Source organism: Capricornis sumatraensis, chromosome 11 (assembly GCF_032405125.1).
Source record: "Capricornis sumatraensis isolate serow.1 chromosome 11, serow.2, whole genome shotgun sequence".
In the NCBI taxonomy this organism is placed as follows: domain Eukaryota; kingdom Metazoa; phylum Chordata; class Mammalia; order Artiodactyla; family Bovidae; genus Capricornis; species Capricornis sumatraensis.
In genome coordinates, this window is record NC_091079.1 from 48,445,782 (window position 1) to 48,460,517 (window position 14,736).

Here is a 14,736-nt window from a genome sequence, read left to right on the forward strand (position 1 = left end):
ATGTAGAAACTTAAAAAAAGCTACTTTAAATTTATCATGTTGATTTTGATGTCCATTTTCATGCTACCATCTTTTTTTTTTTAATGATGGGTTTTGTGATCAAGTACAGATGGGACTGATCTCAGATCAAATAGAAATTGGCATCTTTAAAACAAACAAAGCAATTACACTTGAAATTAAAAACAAATAGATGAACTGAGGACATTTAGGTTAGTTTTCTAGATAGATTTCTCTCCTTTCCTTTTAGCTTACGATTTTATTTTGTATCTAAATAAAACATCAGAGTCTGGGTAAGGAATACCAAACAAAAAGCGGCTATAGTTTAGTTCTAAGGGCTTATTATCAATTATTTCTAAATCAAAGTAACTTAAAAGCACAACCAACAATTGCTTTATTTCAACCATGGCCAAAAATCGGCCTGGACATTTGCTGACTCCCAATCCAAATGGCAAGTGGTAATACTTCAGCTTTTTCCCTCTTTTAAAAAAGGTGGTTTTCTTCTTACCATTTTCTGTAAAACGATCAAATCTAAACTCCTGTAAAGAAGAAAACAGCATGTTAAAACAAAAAATTTCCATGAAAAAGTCTGAGTTCAGTTCACAAGGATGCTAGCTCTCCTTGCCCATCTTAAAAGGTTTCTTTTAATCTAGCAAACACCAGGAAATAAAACTTAACTAAGTGCAAATTAGGTATGAACATTCAAAAATCTCCAATGTTATTAGACATTTACTCCTCTCATATCAAACAGAAATCCAGACTCTTCTGTAGGACTTTTCTTCACATTTTTTTCCTATGCTAAGTATGAAAGTGAAAGTGAAGTGAAAGTGAAGTCACTCAGTTGTGTCCGACTCTGCGATCCCATGGACTGTAGCCTACCAGGCTCCTCCCTCCATGGGATTCTCCAGGCAAGAGTACTGGAGTGGGGTGCCATTTCCTTTTCCAGGGGATCTCCCCGACACAGGGATAGAGGCAGTATTTCTGTTTTTGTTCTCTAAGATGGGTCTCGACTTAACGACACCTGAAATACCGAGGCTGGGGGAAAGTGAAGGGCAAGGCCTCCACGGTTACTAGGGTATAGTGAATTCCACTGACCAAAGAGGCTGCTACAGATGGACAAGTAGGATGCGTTTAGGATTCAGTGCTTATGTTTGGATGAAACAGATATGAAATAATAAGATTCACATTAAGCACTAGAAAAGAAGAGCACTAAGATTCAAAGTCTGTCTGGATTGCTTTTTGTGTTTTATTGACTTTCTTCTATGACAGTTCTCTTTAGAATGAGTGTTCTTTGGGTTAACTCTCTTGGTTTCTGATATGTTTTCATAAATAAGTTATATTATTTGTTACAGAAAATTATGGGACTGGTTTATGGAAAGTGTTTGGTCCGCCATCTTAATTTACTCTCAGTTGAGTTTCTGAGAGGACACTGAGCGACCTTATTTCAGCCCATGGTAAGTTAAACCATTGATTAGATTAACGCACGTGGCATGCATGACAACGACTAAGTCTATCCTGTATGCCGTGTTTATTAGCATTAGACCTGCTCAGCACACAACTTTGGCATGAACTATGAAGCCAGAGGCAAAGAAGCAGGTCAGACCGAAGGCATTCAGATTATAGCTAAAACCCCACAGTACACAGATAGATTCTGAATCTATCACAAATGATCTAATTTTCTCGCTCAATGCCAATATTAATGTTGGTGAAACCATTTCCTTTAAAAGTATTGGTTTTACCCTCATTTCCCTGGGATACTGATTTTGATAACTAATTAAGCTTTTAAAACACGTCTTGGGTAGTTTCTATTCCACCGCTGCCCCCTAAATTTGCAAGCTGATGAGATCATAATGGGGAAATTAATCTGCATCAGAATGCAAGTATATTTTGCCATAGATAGTTCTGGGATGTATCTGAATAGGATCTACCAGTGCTAACCTATAAATACCTGTCCATCCTTGTAGCATGGATAAGGACATTCTCTTTGGACATCAACTTTGTTACTAGAGATGGAATTACAACTTGGCACTGTATCTCAGGAAATCTTTTTTCGTTACTGGAGCCCAGGCCTGCCTGCCTGAGTTCAATACTGCTGCTTCCTCTTTCTCATTGACCAATCTAAGATCATGCTCTTCTCAAGAGTTCTTTGCCTAGGCCAAACCAGTGGATATCACTTTTACATTTGAAAAGCTCTCACTGCAGTCAGTCTCATAGTTTAAGTCAATATACAGAAGGAAAATTTAGCTTGAGTTACAACTTCATGGTATGCTGATATCATAAATAAGCCAGACACTATTATGGCATTTTGATTCTCTTTTGTATACATGGATATACAGCTGAGAAGCCACAGTGACCAACAAAACATGCCTAAACCCTCCTTCTCCCCTGCTGCCTTCAGTGAGTGCACATGCAACTCCCTCAGACTTCTAGTCAATCAGTAATATCACTTGTCCAATTTTCCATCACCTCCCAGTCAATTTCCTCACAATAAATATCACAGAAATTCCTAATTAGTTGTTTATATTATGGACCAAGAAAGGAAAAGACCAATTTCTTTTGTTCTGTGGCTACCATCAATCTCAAAGGCAATATGGAAATACATAGCAATTTTTTTTTTGATGTGGACCATTTTCAAAACCTTTATTGAATTTGTTATAATACTGCTTCTGTTTTATGGGTTTTTTTGGCCATGAGGCATGTGGGATTTTAGCTCTATAACTAGGGATTGAACATGCACCCCTTGCATTAGAAGGTGAAGTCTTAACAACTGGACTGCCAGGAAAGTCCCCATAAACAGCTTTTTGTGTTAAAATTTCTTTTCAGTCTGTTTTCCATTGCCAGGACATGGAGAACCTGAGCAGGTTCCATGTTATTAGGAAGCGCTTGTGACAGCTGCTAGAAATATAGTCTGTTTCTTTTTTAATAAAAGAAGGGGTGTAACAGTCTCACTTCAGAGATTCTGAGGTCACAGTGACATAGAACGAAAAGTCAGGAAGCTTGAGATGCCTTGATCTTTGATCAGGAACACAATGAAAGCAGGATCCATCACGTGGCAGTACACTACCATAACAGGTCAGTGCTACACAATTAAGGGCCCATTAAATGCAGTATTATTCAATGGATGAGAAGAGAGAAATCCTGAGAGACAAGCCTTAGGCACCGAGATTCCCCACGGCTCCTCTGCTGACTGTCTACCCCACGGGTTGCTCCCCATCATCATTCTTCTCAGAGGGACCTATTGAGGCCCCCATCATGGTGATCATATTGCTCTGGCCTCTGACTGATTCAGGACAGGGTGTGTGAACCAATCTCTCAGGGCTACAGGTGAAGAGTCTGTGGGGCCACCTGGGAGAACGTCCCTTCTCGTGAAGGAGGAAATTCACCACTCTTCCTACTCTGGATCTGGTTACATGAGAATAAGATCCCTGCAAGGCTGCAGCTGTTCTGTCACCAGGCTGAAGACGAAGCTAACTCACAGGAGATGGCAGAGCCAAGAACTCCCAAGAGATGAGACTCGTCACACTGTCTTATTTATCTCCATATTTTCAAAGTCCCCACCAGAGTGCTATGCACATAGTGAGGTTCTATGTATGTTTGTTGAATTAATGAATAAATACATGACAATAAAGCATATTTTAAAAGCAATCTTCAAGCTTTTGAAGGAAACAGAGATATTGAATGAGTAAATAAAGATGGGGAGAATGAAGAGTAGATGAATATTCAAATAGAAAATGTTTACAAACAGAAAGTGGTATACTATTTAGCGCTAGAAATAAAGATTGGGTAGACGATACAATTTCCTGGATAGAGAAGAATTTTGGGTCTGAGTGACTGAGGAACACTGCATAACATCCTAATCTGAGTTCTCCAAATTTTATGTTTAGTTCAAGTCAACAGCTTTTTTTTTTTTTTTTAAAAAAAAAAGCATTTCCAGCATGTGAAGGAAGCACTAAAGTCTAAAAAGGCATAGAGACTTCCCTGGTGGTCAATAGTGGTTAAGACTCCATGCCTCTAATGCAGGGGTGTGGGTTTGATCCTTGGTTGGAGAACTAAGACCCCACATGCTGTGTGGTGTGGCCAAGAAAATCTTTTTAAAAAGTAAAAGACATAAAACAGAGTCTTGTTGGAGTAGTTATAGGTGTTCATATCCATATGATCAGCTCTTGTATTCACTCAATTCATCATTTTGGGTTTAGGAATCTGGATTAGATAAAAGATATGACTTTCTAGAAATAAAAACTGTCACTATTTTGAATGTATGACTAAGAGGCTGCACACTTGCCCTGGTTTATAGCCAGACCTCCTGGGAGCAAGATGACTAAGTACAGAGATTTCTTTTTTTATCTCCGTGACTTGGATTCCAATCAGTGGTGAGCTGTGGCCAGTTTGTACCAGCAAGAGAGTACATACACATCTCTTCCCCACACTGTGTTCAGGGTCTTCACGTTGGTAGCAGGAAATCAGTGAAGATGAGAGCATTTACACCATGACAATTGACAAAATCAGGGTTTTGCAGAGTGTTGGTTTGCCAGCACATTGCTGGTTCCAACATGGTAGGAATGCAAACGCCAGTTCACTAGAGGACCAGAAATCCTCTCAACATGGAGCACGTGGTTATGAGAACACAGCCACATCATAAGGACAAATCCCTAAATAATAAGCTCTTAGGACAGGGACCTTTGTTATATCTATATCACCCATTATGCCCATCAATGTGCTTTCTGGATAGTAGATGCTCAATACAGGTTTGTTTTGTTGAAATGTACTAATGGCACAATCTCTATTTCAGTTTGAGAGACACAAAATCATTGAGACTGTTTCCACATTTGTCATGATCTGTGCATTTTAATAACAGTGACAATAATCCAAAGAATATTGATGAAACAATTTTTACAGTAATTTAGAATTTTTTTAAGGGCTTTCAAACTCATTTATCATTTTTTAATCTCTTTGCCTCTGAGAAGTAGACTGGGAAGGCTTGTATGACATTAACTCAGAGCTCTGGAGTTGGTAGGGGGATACTCCAGTGGCTTTGTAATTACTTTGTGTCACTGTGTCCTTCTTTAGAGGCTATTTGGTTATAGAAATGCATCACCATCTAAAATGTTGGCCATTTCTTCCTATGGGCCTGCTTCCCTTTATACCTTAGCACCTCCACAGAGAAACCAACCAATACATTTGGTCTTCTCCACAGCTCTACTTTTGGATGCTTCATTTTGCCAGAAAAGTAATTATCACCAGTTACTAATTACTTGAAAGCCAGTGGCTAGAATTCTGGTTGACAATTGACATAAATTTGAGGAAGCTTCCAGAAAATTTTAAAGGTACCCATTTAAAAAGGTACCAATCCCGAGTTAATTAAGAGATCATCCAGACTTTCTCGGGTGGCATGTAGATGGATAAAGAAGGAAGAAGAAAGAACTGGGAAGGGTGGTTTCCTTTGTTCTCTCCCACTGTTTTAAATTTCACTTGCCAATCTGTTTTCCCACATCAGCATGTGCCACCTGACAGGCTAACATCACAATAAGCTAAGGAACCCACATTTAGGAAAAAATAATTCTCAGTACAGGTTACATGCTGGTAGCTTATAGGCCCAATTAGGTCTCCAAACATTTTTTGTTTAGCCCACATTGTGTTTAGACTTAATTTTTCCAAACATTTAAAAATTCTAACTTTCACCCAAAAGTCTGTTTTTGAAGTTTAAAAAACTAATAATAAAAATAACTTGGGTACATCAGGTCTATGTGCTTATAAGAACTGAGGATTGCAGCCAAATGATCTCACATGCCTCTTGGGCGGTCCTTTCACCAGAGTTTTTACCACTCCCAATGGTATTGCAATATTTACACACAAGCCACCCTATCTATTGGATCTAATTAGGCCCAGGATGCATTTGAGTGTGCGTTCTCTGCAGTGATTTAACATTTTAACTGAAATATAATTTCACTTTCAGAACACTCACCCATCTCAGCACTTCTTATTTGCTTCCTTCTATGGGTACCCTCCTGCATGCCAGGCACTGAGAAATCAGAGAAGGTTGAGGACAGGGTCTCTCTGCTCCAAGAACTTACAGGATACGGGCACATGAGCAAACAAGTCACTGCAAGATACTGTGGGGTGTGCCCCCTCACACAGGCTACACAGGCCAGAATGAGCAGTGGCAGATTCTCTGAGGAATGATGTGGAAATCAGGGACATTGTCAAAGATGATGAATAATAGTCTTGTGAAGTCAACTGGAGTCTCTCGGTAGACAAGTCAAGAGGGACATTCAACAATAGAGAGATGTGTGAGGAAAGAGGTGGCCTACTTTTAGAATATTCCAGGGTCTCTTGGGCTTGAACATCCTGAAACCATGCCTCACTGGTTAGGAGGAACCCATCTTCTGCTGAGGATTCTCAGTCTCCACGTCCTTCAAGAATAACTATACTTATATCTGGAGTTCGTCTTCTCCATGATTTTGGCCTAACAGCTAGTGGTTGTTTTCTGTATCTAAGAAAGGCCAGGTCTTCCTATATCTGTAGGGTACCAATCAGGCAGTGAGGAATATGAGCCTCTGATAAGCTCCTGGGACAATGCTGTCAGTGACAAATAACCAAGGACAGAACCTTCCAGAATTTTCTTCTTTTTACTCTTGGCACATGATGGTTTGGGGATGGGCATCTGTTCTATGAACATCAACAGCATCTACTTTTTGCTATCCTAAGTTGTTAAGCACAATAGAAATCAACCCACGAGCCTGAGAGGAGTGAGTGCTCAGTAAATGTTTATAGAATGAATGATTATGTAAGACTTTGCCAAACATATAAAATTGGTTCTGCCCCATACTGTTTTTTTTCTGTGCCAGTAGCTATCACATTTCACCATTCCACAACTAATTTCAAGGAAACAATATCACAACAAAAGTTAGCTAGCTGATTTTAACATTAGTCAGGCATAACTGACTAAGGTTAAGTCTGGTAAATAGTACAGAATGCTCCTCAAGTCAAGTTAGAGCTGTCCTAATGATGCTAACTTTGGGTTCACAGTACTGCAATTTTGTTCTTCCCACCAATTTAGTATGAGGCAAATGGTTTTTCCTGTGGTCATGTATGGATGTGAGAGTTGGACTGTGAAGAAGGCTGAGCACTGAAGAATTGATGCTTTTGAACTGTGGTGTTGGAGAAGACTCCTGAGAGTCCCTTGGACTGCAAGGAGATCCAACCAGTCCATTCTGAAGGAGATCAGCCCTGGGATTTCTTTGGAAGGAATGATGCTAAAGCTGAAGCTCCAGTACTTTGGCCACCTCACGTGAAGAGTTGACTCACTGGAAAAGACTCTGATGCTGGGAGGGATTGGGGGCAGGAGGAGAAGGGGAGACAGAGGATGAGATGGCTGGGTGGCATCACTGACTCGATGGACGTGAGTCTGAGTGAACTCCAGGCGTTGGTGATGGACAGGAAGACCTGGCGTGCTGCAATTCATGGGGTCGCAAAGAGTCGGACACAACTGAGCGACTGAACCGAACTGAACTGAAACCCTTCTGACTACTATTTATTATGTATAGTTTGGGGATTGCTATTTAGCATTTTACAGAAAAAATATAATTAAGCACACTTCCAATGTTTACCTTTGATACTGGGTTGACCAAAAATTTTGTTTGGGTTTTTCCATAAGATGTTTAACTTCCTAAAAGTCTAACCCATGAGTCTAATTCATTGGGGTAAGGCTGGGGATACAGACGAGGAGGAGCCCAGAGATTCTTAATGACAGTTGTGGTTGGGTAAACATTTATTATTTGTTGATGACTTGAATGTTGATTTTACTGTCATGACATGAATGGTAAATTTAATGACAGTGGAATAATCATAAAATAAAAATACAAAGTGGAAATTAAATTAAAAATTGTAGATAAAAATGAAACTATTTTCAAATTTTAAAGTATTTTTCAAAGATTAGCTATTTACTTGCTTTATTTATTGGACACCTAACTATGTGTGGAAATTTTTTTTATATTTACAAATATAGAGATGAAGCTTGTTGTCTGCACAATGTTCATTCACTCACTAATACCCAACTTCTGATTTGCCATCATTAGTTAAGTAAGACCTCTTCTGAAACACACAGAAACTATACGTATATTCTCCCCTCACTTAGGAAATTTTGTCTTTGCTGATTAAATAAATGCAAACTATCTCATTACATTTGAAGTCTGTCCCTTTCTAATTAATTTCCAAAATACAACCAGATTTTAAACCAGCCTGGCTGTCAAACACCTTAGAAACTGGGTTTAGAAATGGTTCAGCTCTAAACTGCTCAGAAAGCACATGGAAGTTTCTCTTTGAAACATGGCATTTAACATATAAAAACCACTGCAGCAACAACCTGACTCCCTGAGAAGCACAGACAGAAGATGACTGCTTGCAATTTGCATGCAGGTGGTGAACCTCTGAAGTGGTATTAAGGGATGAGCCAGGGTGGATTAATTTCCAGTCTTTGATATTCATTAACTCCAGCTTCAGAAAAAAATACAAGAAGATGACACAATTACCCTCAGAGCTTCACCCGTGAGCAGCAGCTTTACAATCTCAAGTTCACAGTGCCATCCTAATTGATCAAGAGAGGCACATGCCTTTAGTAAGAGGTGAAAAAGTAGAGAGCTTAACTGTAGCAGTGATGGTATCGGACTCTGGGACAGTCAAGCCCACACTGGAAACACTTAGCAGAACAGTCTACCAATGTTTATTCTCTAAGTGACCTGTCAATAGCTATTCCTCCAGGGTTTTATAACACATCTCTGCCATGCAAGACTTAATTTTGGCCTAAAGTGAATAGTGTCCATCATGGTATCAATGTTCATTTCACTTGATGAAACTAGAGTTTAGTCTCATCTCTGTATTTTTATTTATAGATCACAAAACCTTTGAAAGAGAGGTCCTTAAGAGAACCTCTCAGTAAATAGGATGATGTTTCCATTGGAAGGAAAAACTGGAGTCATTAAGCTCTCTCAAATTCTTTCTGGAACAAGGTGGCCAACGAAAGAGAGACCATGAGGGAAGGAATGTGCTTGCAGCATCTAAGAGGGAGCGATGCTGGCTGGATGTTTACTTACTTCTGGAGCTTCAAAGATTTCAGGGTCGTGGTGTAAGATGGGAGGAAAGATGACAACAAAGTCTCCCTTTCGCAGACAGCAGTCCTGGCTCTCTAGATGAAGTGTCAAGTCCTCTTGAACGAAACGAAAGATGCCAGAAAAGGAGCAGAGTCGCAAAACCTCAAGAATGGTACTTTCTGAAAGAAACAAGCAAGCATCATTTTTATTAAGATAAGACTGCTCTTGAAAAGTACTCTCATTTAACCATCAAAGCTCACTACCAATAACTTCAATTGACAGGGAAATCCTTTCCCAATCAGATCCATCGAGCAGCAAGACGGAGCCCGTGCGGGCTCTGGATGGGAGAGGAGGAGGGGAGGGGTGAGACTGTGGGGCATTTCACAGGCAAGTCACAACTCTGCTGTACTGGGACAGAAAGTCATTAATTAGGACTTTTTGTAGGAAAGATTGATCTGCAAGACAGGAAAGCTGTGTTGGGGTACACACTTTGGAAATTAAAATCATATCCCAGTTAAAGTACACCCCTGGTGAGTTATTTCACCAACCTTCTGAAGAACAGCGATGCCTGCAAAGCCAGGCTTAGGCATTTAATATCCACTTAGGCAGTTAATAGTAAAATAATTGTAGTAGTGCTTTCTGAGACAGCTTAACACTTAATTTCTTTTATGCTAGCTGTAAATAAAATGTGAGTCAGCATTTGCTGGAAAATTTTCAAAGGGAAAATACTTTGAGAGTATTCAGAAGAAAACCAGATTTCTCCGTGGCATCCAGGGAAAATAATAGCCACCATCATAACCTGGAAGATTCCAGAAGCTGTATGTCCTTGCTTTCCCAGTGGCCTTCACCTTTTGCTCCTAGCACGACAGATTTTATGGCTAATTTCCGGCAATTTATCCTGGCAGTTTGAGGAGGAATTCCATTGGGAATAATATGCATAATTTGCATAAATCATTCTGATAGCATGCACATCAGCATGTAGCTGCTGTCTAGGTCTGCATCTCTGCCTTCATAATCAAAACTGACTATGTTTTCACCAGCGCGAATGGGTCCTAGAATAAAAAGCTTGATTCTTTCTAATCAGCAATGTGAAAGAAGAGCTCCAAATTGAGCGTTTCTCCCTCCTCCACATGGTAACAAATGGTTGTGTTTATGGCTTGCCGTGGAGAATCTCACACACACACACAGAGCCCAGTTTCTTAGTGTTCAGTAAAGCTCTGAAATGTAGAATGACTAATTATTAGATGATAGAAGCAGGCCACTCAGGGAGGGCTTGCATCAGCCAAACAAATAAAAATAAATGCTATTTCCCGAAAATTGAAATCTATGCACAGCTTGCATGGGGATATCTAACAGCTTTCGGGACCTTCTCCCAGGAGGTTTTTCCCTAAGCATGCATTTGTCTAAAGAAATGAGGCTGCGGTCAGCTCTGTGTGGCCAGTGTGGTGATTCGATGTGACGCACAGTGAGACCGTGCATATTCTTTTAGACTGCCTTCGTTATTATAATCAGGCAGAGTCAAATCGCTTTGTTGGTGATGAGGCCAGAAAAGAACTTTGGTTTTGGAACGGGGACTCTACTGCAGATAGCCACAAGGCACCTGACACGACGGATTTCAGCTGGCAGGACACCAGCGACCAACATTTCCATGGTGCAAAGCAAGGGTCAGCTTCCCATGCGCTGCTGCTGGCTCTTGCTGAATCAACAGCAGCGCAGCATCATTTCAGCTTGTGGTGTGAGATGGTAGCTGACATATGCAGCAGAGCTGGGCACCCACCCGGTCCAGCAAGGGTGCGGGAGGTAGAAACACAAAAGCACGGAAATTGCGGGCTGGCCACTGTGATGGGGCAGGCATCGAACGGTCCGAATAGCATGGTCAAATCCCATTGGCTGACGTGCTCTGGGGGAAGCGTGGCAGCTTGCAGCCACCGCAGGATCACAAATGACAATCGGGCAAGCGTATCTTAGGCGGAAGTTAATCACAATAATGGAGCCCAAAGTGTGGCTTAGCGGTTGGATCGCAAATGACAAATCTGTTTTACCTTCCAGTACCAGTTATGTGCGTGAGATGAGGCTGGCTCTGGGTCTGCGCGGTCATGCGATCATCATCAGAGGACACAAGTCATGAACATTATTATCCTCAGAGGAGAGGGGGGCTTCCATGGCTCTGCGTCATAAGGTACAGACACAAAAGCCATAGCCTTGCTACCGGCCCCAGGAAGAACACGGGCAGGGCTATACGTTGAGAATGACAACTGCACAATTAAAAAAAAAAATTGCAGCCTCGACTTGTAGTTGTCATAGTTGAGCAGACACCAGCCAGTGCCACTGACAGACCAGCTGGGCCTTGGGAGGCCGTCCATGCCGCACCAGGAGGTAGAGTAAATTATCCTACACGCCAGAGCAACATCTGTTTCTGTGCTAGTGCCGAACAAACAAGGCAATTGAAAACATACCAAGGGATAACCAAGCAACAGATGAACATGACCCTCATTTTTTCCCCCTTCTCACACTCGAGGTGCTAAACTTCATTGTGCAAGCACTCCATGAAAGAGGGGCCAGGTTGGTTTGAGAAGGTGTTGTCAGAGAGAGTTTACATATTGCCAAAATGGAAAGAAAAACCTGATAGTATTGTTATTCTTAGAATCTTCCTTCCCCCCTTCTATCTTCATTTCTTTTATACCAAAGCTAGCACTCAGTTCTCAATTCGCTCTAGAATTAAAAAAAAAAAAAACACAACTTTCCATACACTTATAAATATTCAGTCTTTAAACCTAATTTGCTATACTTAGTTCACATGCCTTCAAGCATTTGTCTTCCAATTTCCACTGAATAAATGCGTACTAATGAGAACTAGAGCAAGCTGCTGAGGCAAAGCTGGGTGACTTGGGTCTGGCCTGCCACCAGCTTGTGATAGGCGGGCAAATTGAGTTAAAATGAAAAGTCTTGTCAGCTGAAATTCAACATGGTAGCCAAACAGCAAGCTGTCAATCATTCCAGCCAAAACAAGGGACTGCAGGTAATAAAAGGTCATTGTGATCATTAGTGCACTTGGCTTTCATAGGCAAGTTAATTTTAATTAAATGTGATCTCTATCTGTAAATGTTTTATAAAACTTATTGTGCATAATGGGTTGTTAATTTATACTTACATTTAGCAGGTAATAGGACCCTCTACTTACTAAACGCACTGTAGAGAAATGGCTATCAAGAATGCAAATATTTGGAGGATCATTTATACCAGCCACTGCAAGGTGCCAACAGTTGCAATTGTGAATACAATAAGGCTGCTGATGTTTTATGGAGAAGTGAATTTTACTGACCAGTATCCCCAGGAAATTAGACTGCAGAATTCCCACAATGAACTTATAATTCTGAGCCTGCCCTGTCTCCTTCACTTGACTAGGAGAGATTTATTTCTATTTGTAGGATATAAAAATATTCTGATTAAGTATCTTTTCTAAGCAAAGAGCTGAGGAGTATGTTGAGCTAAGAAGCATCACAATGTGACTGGGAAAGAAAATGGTAAAGAAAAGGAAATGCAGGTAGAAAAAGATATATACACATTCTCTTCTGCCCTCAGATCTCAATTCTGGCTGTAATAATTGACAGATGATTCTCATTTGCAGATTTAAAGCGCTGAAGCCGCTTATGACAATCAATAATGCATGTTACAGTGCAAACACAAACAAGCACATCCAAGTTTCTGCCTCACACTTAGGCCATGTCTGGATGTGTGGAATGAATGTACTGTGACATGGCCAGGCTGTTAATTTGGGTCATCTTAATGATTGGTGCAGACTGTCACACCATCTGATTAGCCATGGTGATCGGTGGATAGCAATGATGGCTGGAGTGAAATAACAGCCAGCCTCTGCTGAAATGGGCTGGGATGGTCTTTAAAAAGAAGGTAGACAGGAAAGGGGATGGGGGGCTCTGCAGATAGTGTTCTAGAAGACTGAGAAATGGAGTGAGGCTACAGATGTACGTGCCAGTTTTTATGTAACTGCCTTTAAGACAGGTGAGAAGCTATTGAATAAATAAGACACTATCATCATCAGATAATCTGAAGCCAAATAACTACTTTTTGGCTCAACAATTGTATATTTTAAGTAAAGTTAAAAATAAATCTGAATCAGTACGCATGCCTACTTTCACTCTGCACTGCAGACACAGCTTTTGGTTCACTGCTAAAACACAGAAATGTAAATTCAACATTCATAGAGTCAATAAATAGACTATTGAGGTCCTTCTCTGCTCAGGACACTGGGCCACTGCTGTTGGTGGAAAAGAGAACAGAGATTATGGATGTTCCCCAGGGTCCTACCGAAGATACTGTTAAATTTCTGATTGGATAACTCCAATGATGGTATTCCGAAAGTCCATTTAGTTAGCAAGTTATTTTCCGTATTGGCTGACATTTTCCTCCCTTTAGAACACACAAAGGCAAAAAATTTTGAATCTCTCTTATATATAACAGCCCTTTAAAAATATTTAAAGATTTATGTTAAAGATTTGACATGTTAATGATCATGTCATTTTTTAATTGTATGTCAGAGATGATAACAGCCTTTAATCTTTAAGTCAATTAGTTAACGTGCCTCTTAAAATGTGGCAGAGCTGGGTGTGCTATTTCAGCTGGGAAAGTAGACAGGAATTACTTTGTCTGCCCTAGATACCACACTTCTATTAATATTTTGTTGGATGCATACGAACAACAGGTTTTTGAAGTAATATCACCATGGACTTGTGTTAAGCTTTCTGATGTCCCAGAAGTATCGACTCTGACGACTTGCTTACAATCACCTGAGGTGGTTTAAAAAAAAAACTCTATCTCAGGCCAATGGCGTCAGAACCACTGCATTAGGAAAACCTTTACATTCATGATTTTGAACCTTAGTTGCACATTTGAGTCCCCTTGAGAGCTTGTAAAGCCATCAGCCTGTACTCTCACCATTGAAATCAGAACCTTTGAGGGTGGGACCAGGTGTGAGTACTTTTTTAAGCTCTGCAGATGATTCCAAAAGCAGAAGCACATGGGATCTTAGTTCCCCAACCAGGGATCAAACCCATACCCCTGTCTTCAAAGCATGGAGTGTTAACCACTGGACCACCAGGAAAGTTCCTGAGAACTATGACTCCGAACCTAAACCCTCCTCTGCCGGGCCACTCATCTCTTTCCTTATCCTATTCTTCCGCAGTTGATGTTTGGACCTATGTACAATAATCTGCATTCTCTTTATATTTCCCTTTCAATCCTTTCAACACCTGTTTCCACCATTCATTATATTATCTAGCCCTCTTTGCTTTGTGCTGAGTTGAAAACTTGATAAACATCTAAACCAGTGTTTTTCACTTTTTAACCACTGTCTCCTTATGTTACTTACAAAATTACCATCACTTATTTCTGGTGTACACCTTGTGGGAGATGCCTCTCTCCCCTCCACCAGTTGGAAATTTCTAACATGAAGCAGAATTTGTACCTCCTGTATAGCCCCACTGGAAGAGAGGATTTTGTTAAACTTTATTATTGCTGTTTAAATTATATACACTATTAATTCTTAAAATACACTATTTTTTAAAATAATGAATAAGCTTTTTCAAAATAACACCCACAGTTATGACAAACATAATACATCACTGCTGCTGCTAAG

The 14,736-nt window shown here is 40.4% G+C and overlaps 1 protein-coding gene across 1 annotated transcript in view; it reads right to left on the reverse strand.

Moving 5' to 3' along the window:
* Positions 1–248: 248 nt before the first annotated feature.
* Positions 249–14,736, reverse strand: part of CYP7B1 (cytochrome P450 family 7 subfamily B member 1) — a 168,059-nt gene continuing 153,571 nt past the window's right edge. The window contains exons 5-6 of the mRNA XM_068984094.1: positions 9,087–9,262; positions 249–536 (exon numbers count right to left, since the gene is read on the reverse strand). Of these exons, the coding sequence (XP_068840195.1) occupies positions 249–536; positions 9,087–9,262 (464 nt within the window). The remainder of the gene's footprint in view (positions 537–9,086; positions 9,263–14,736) is intronic.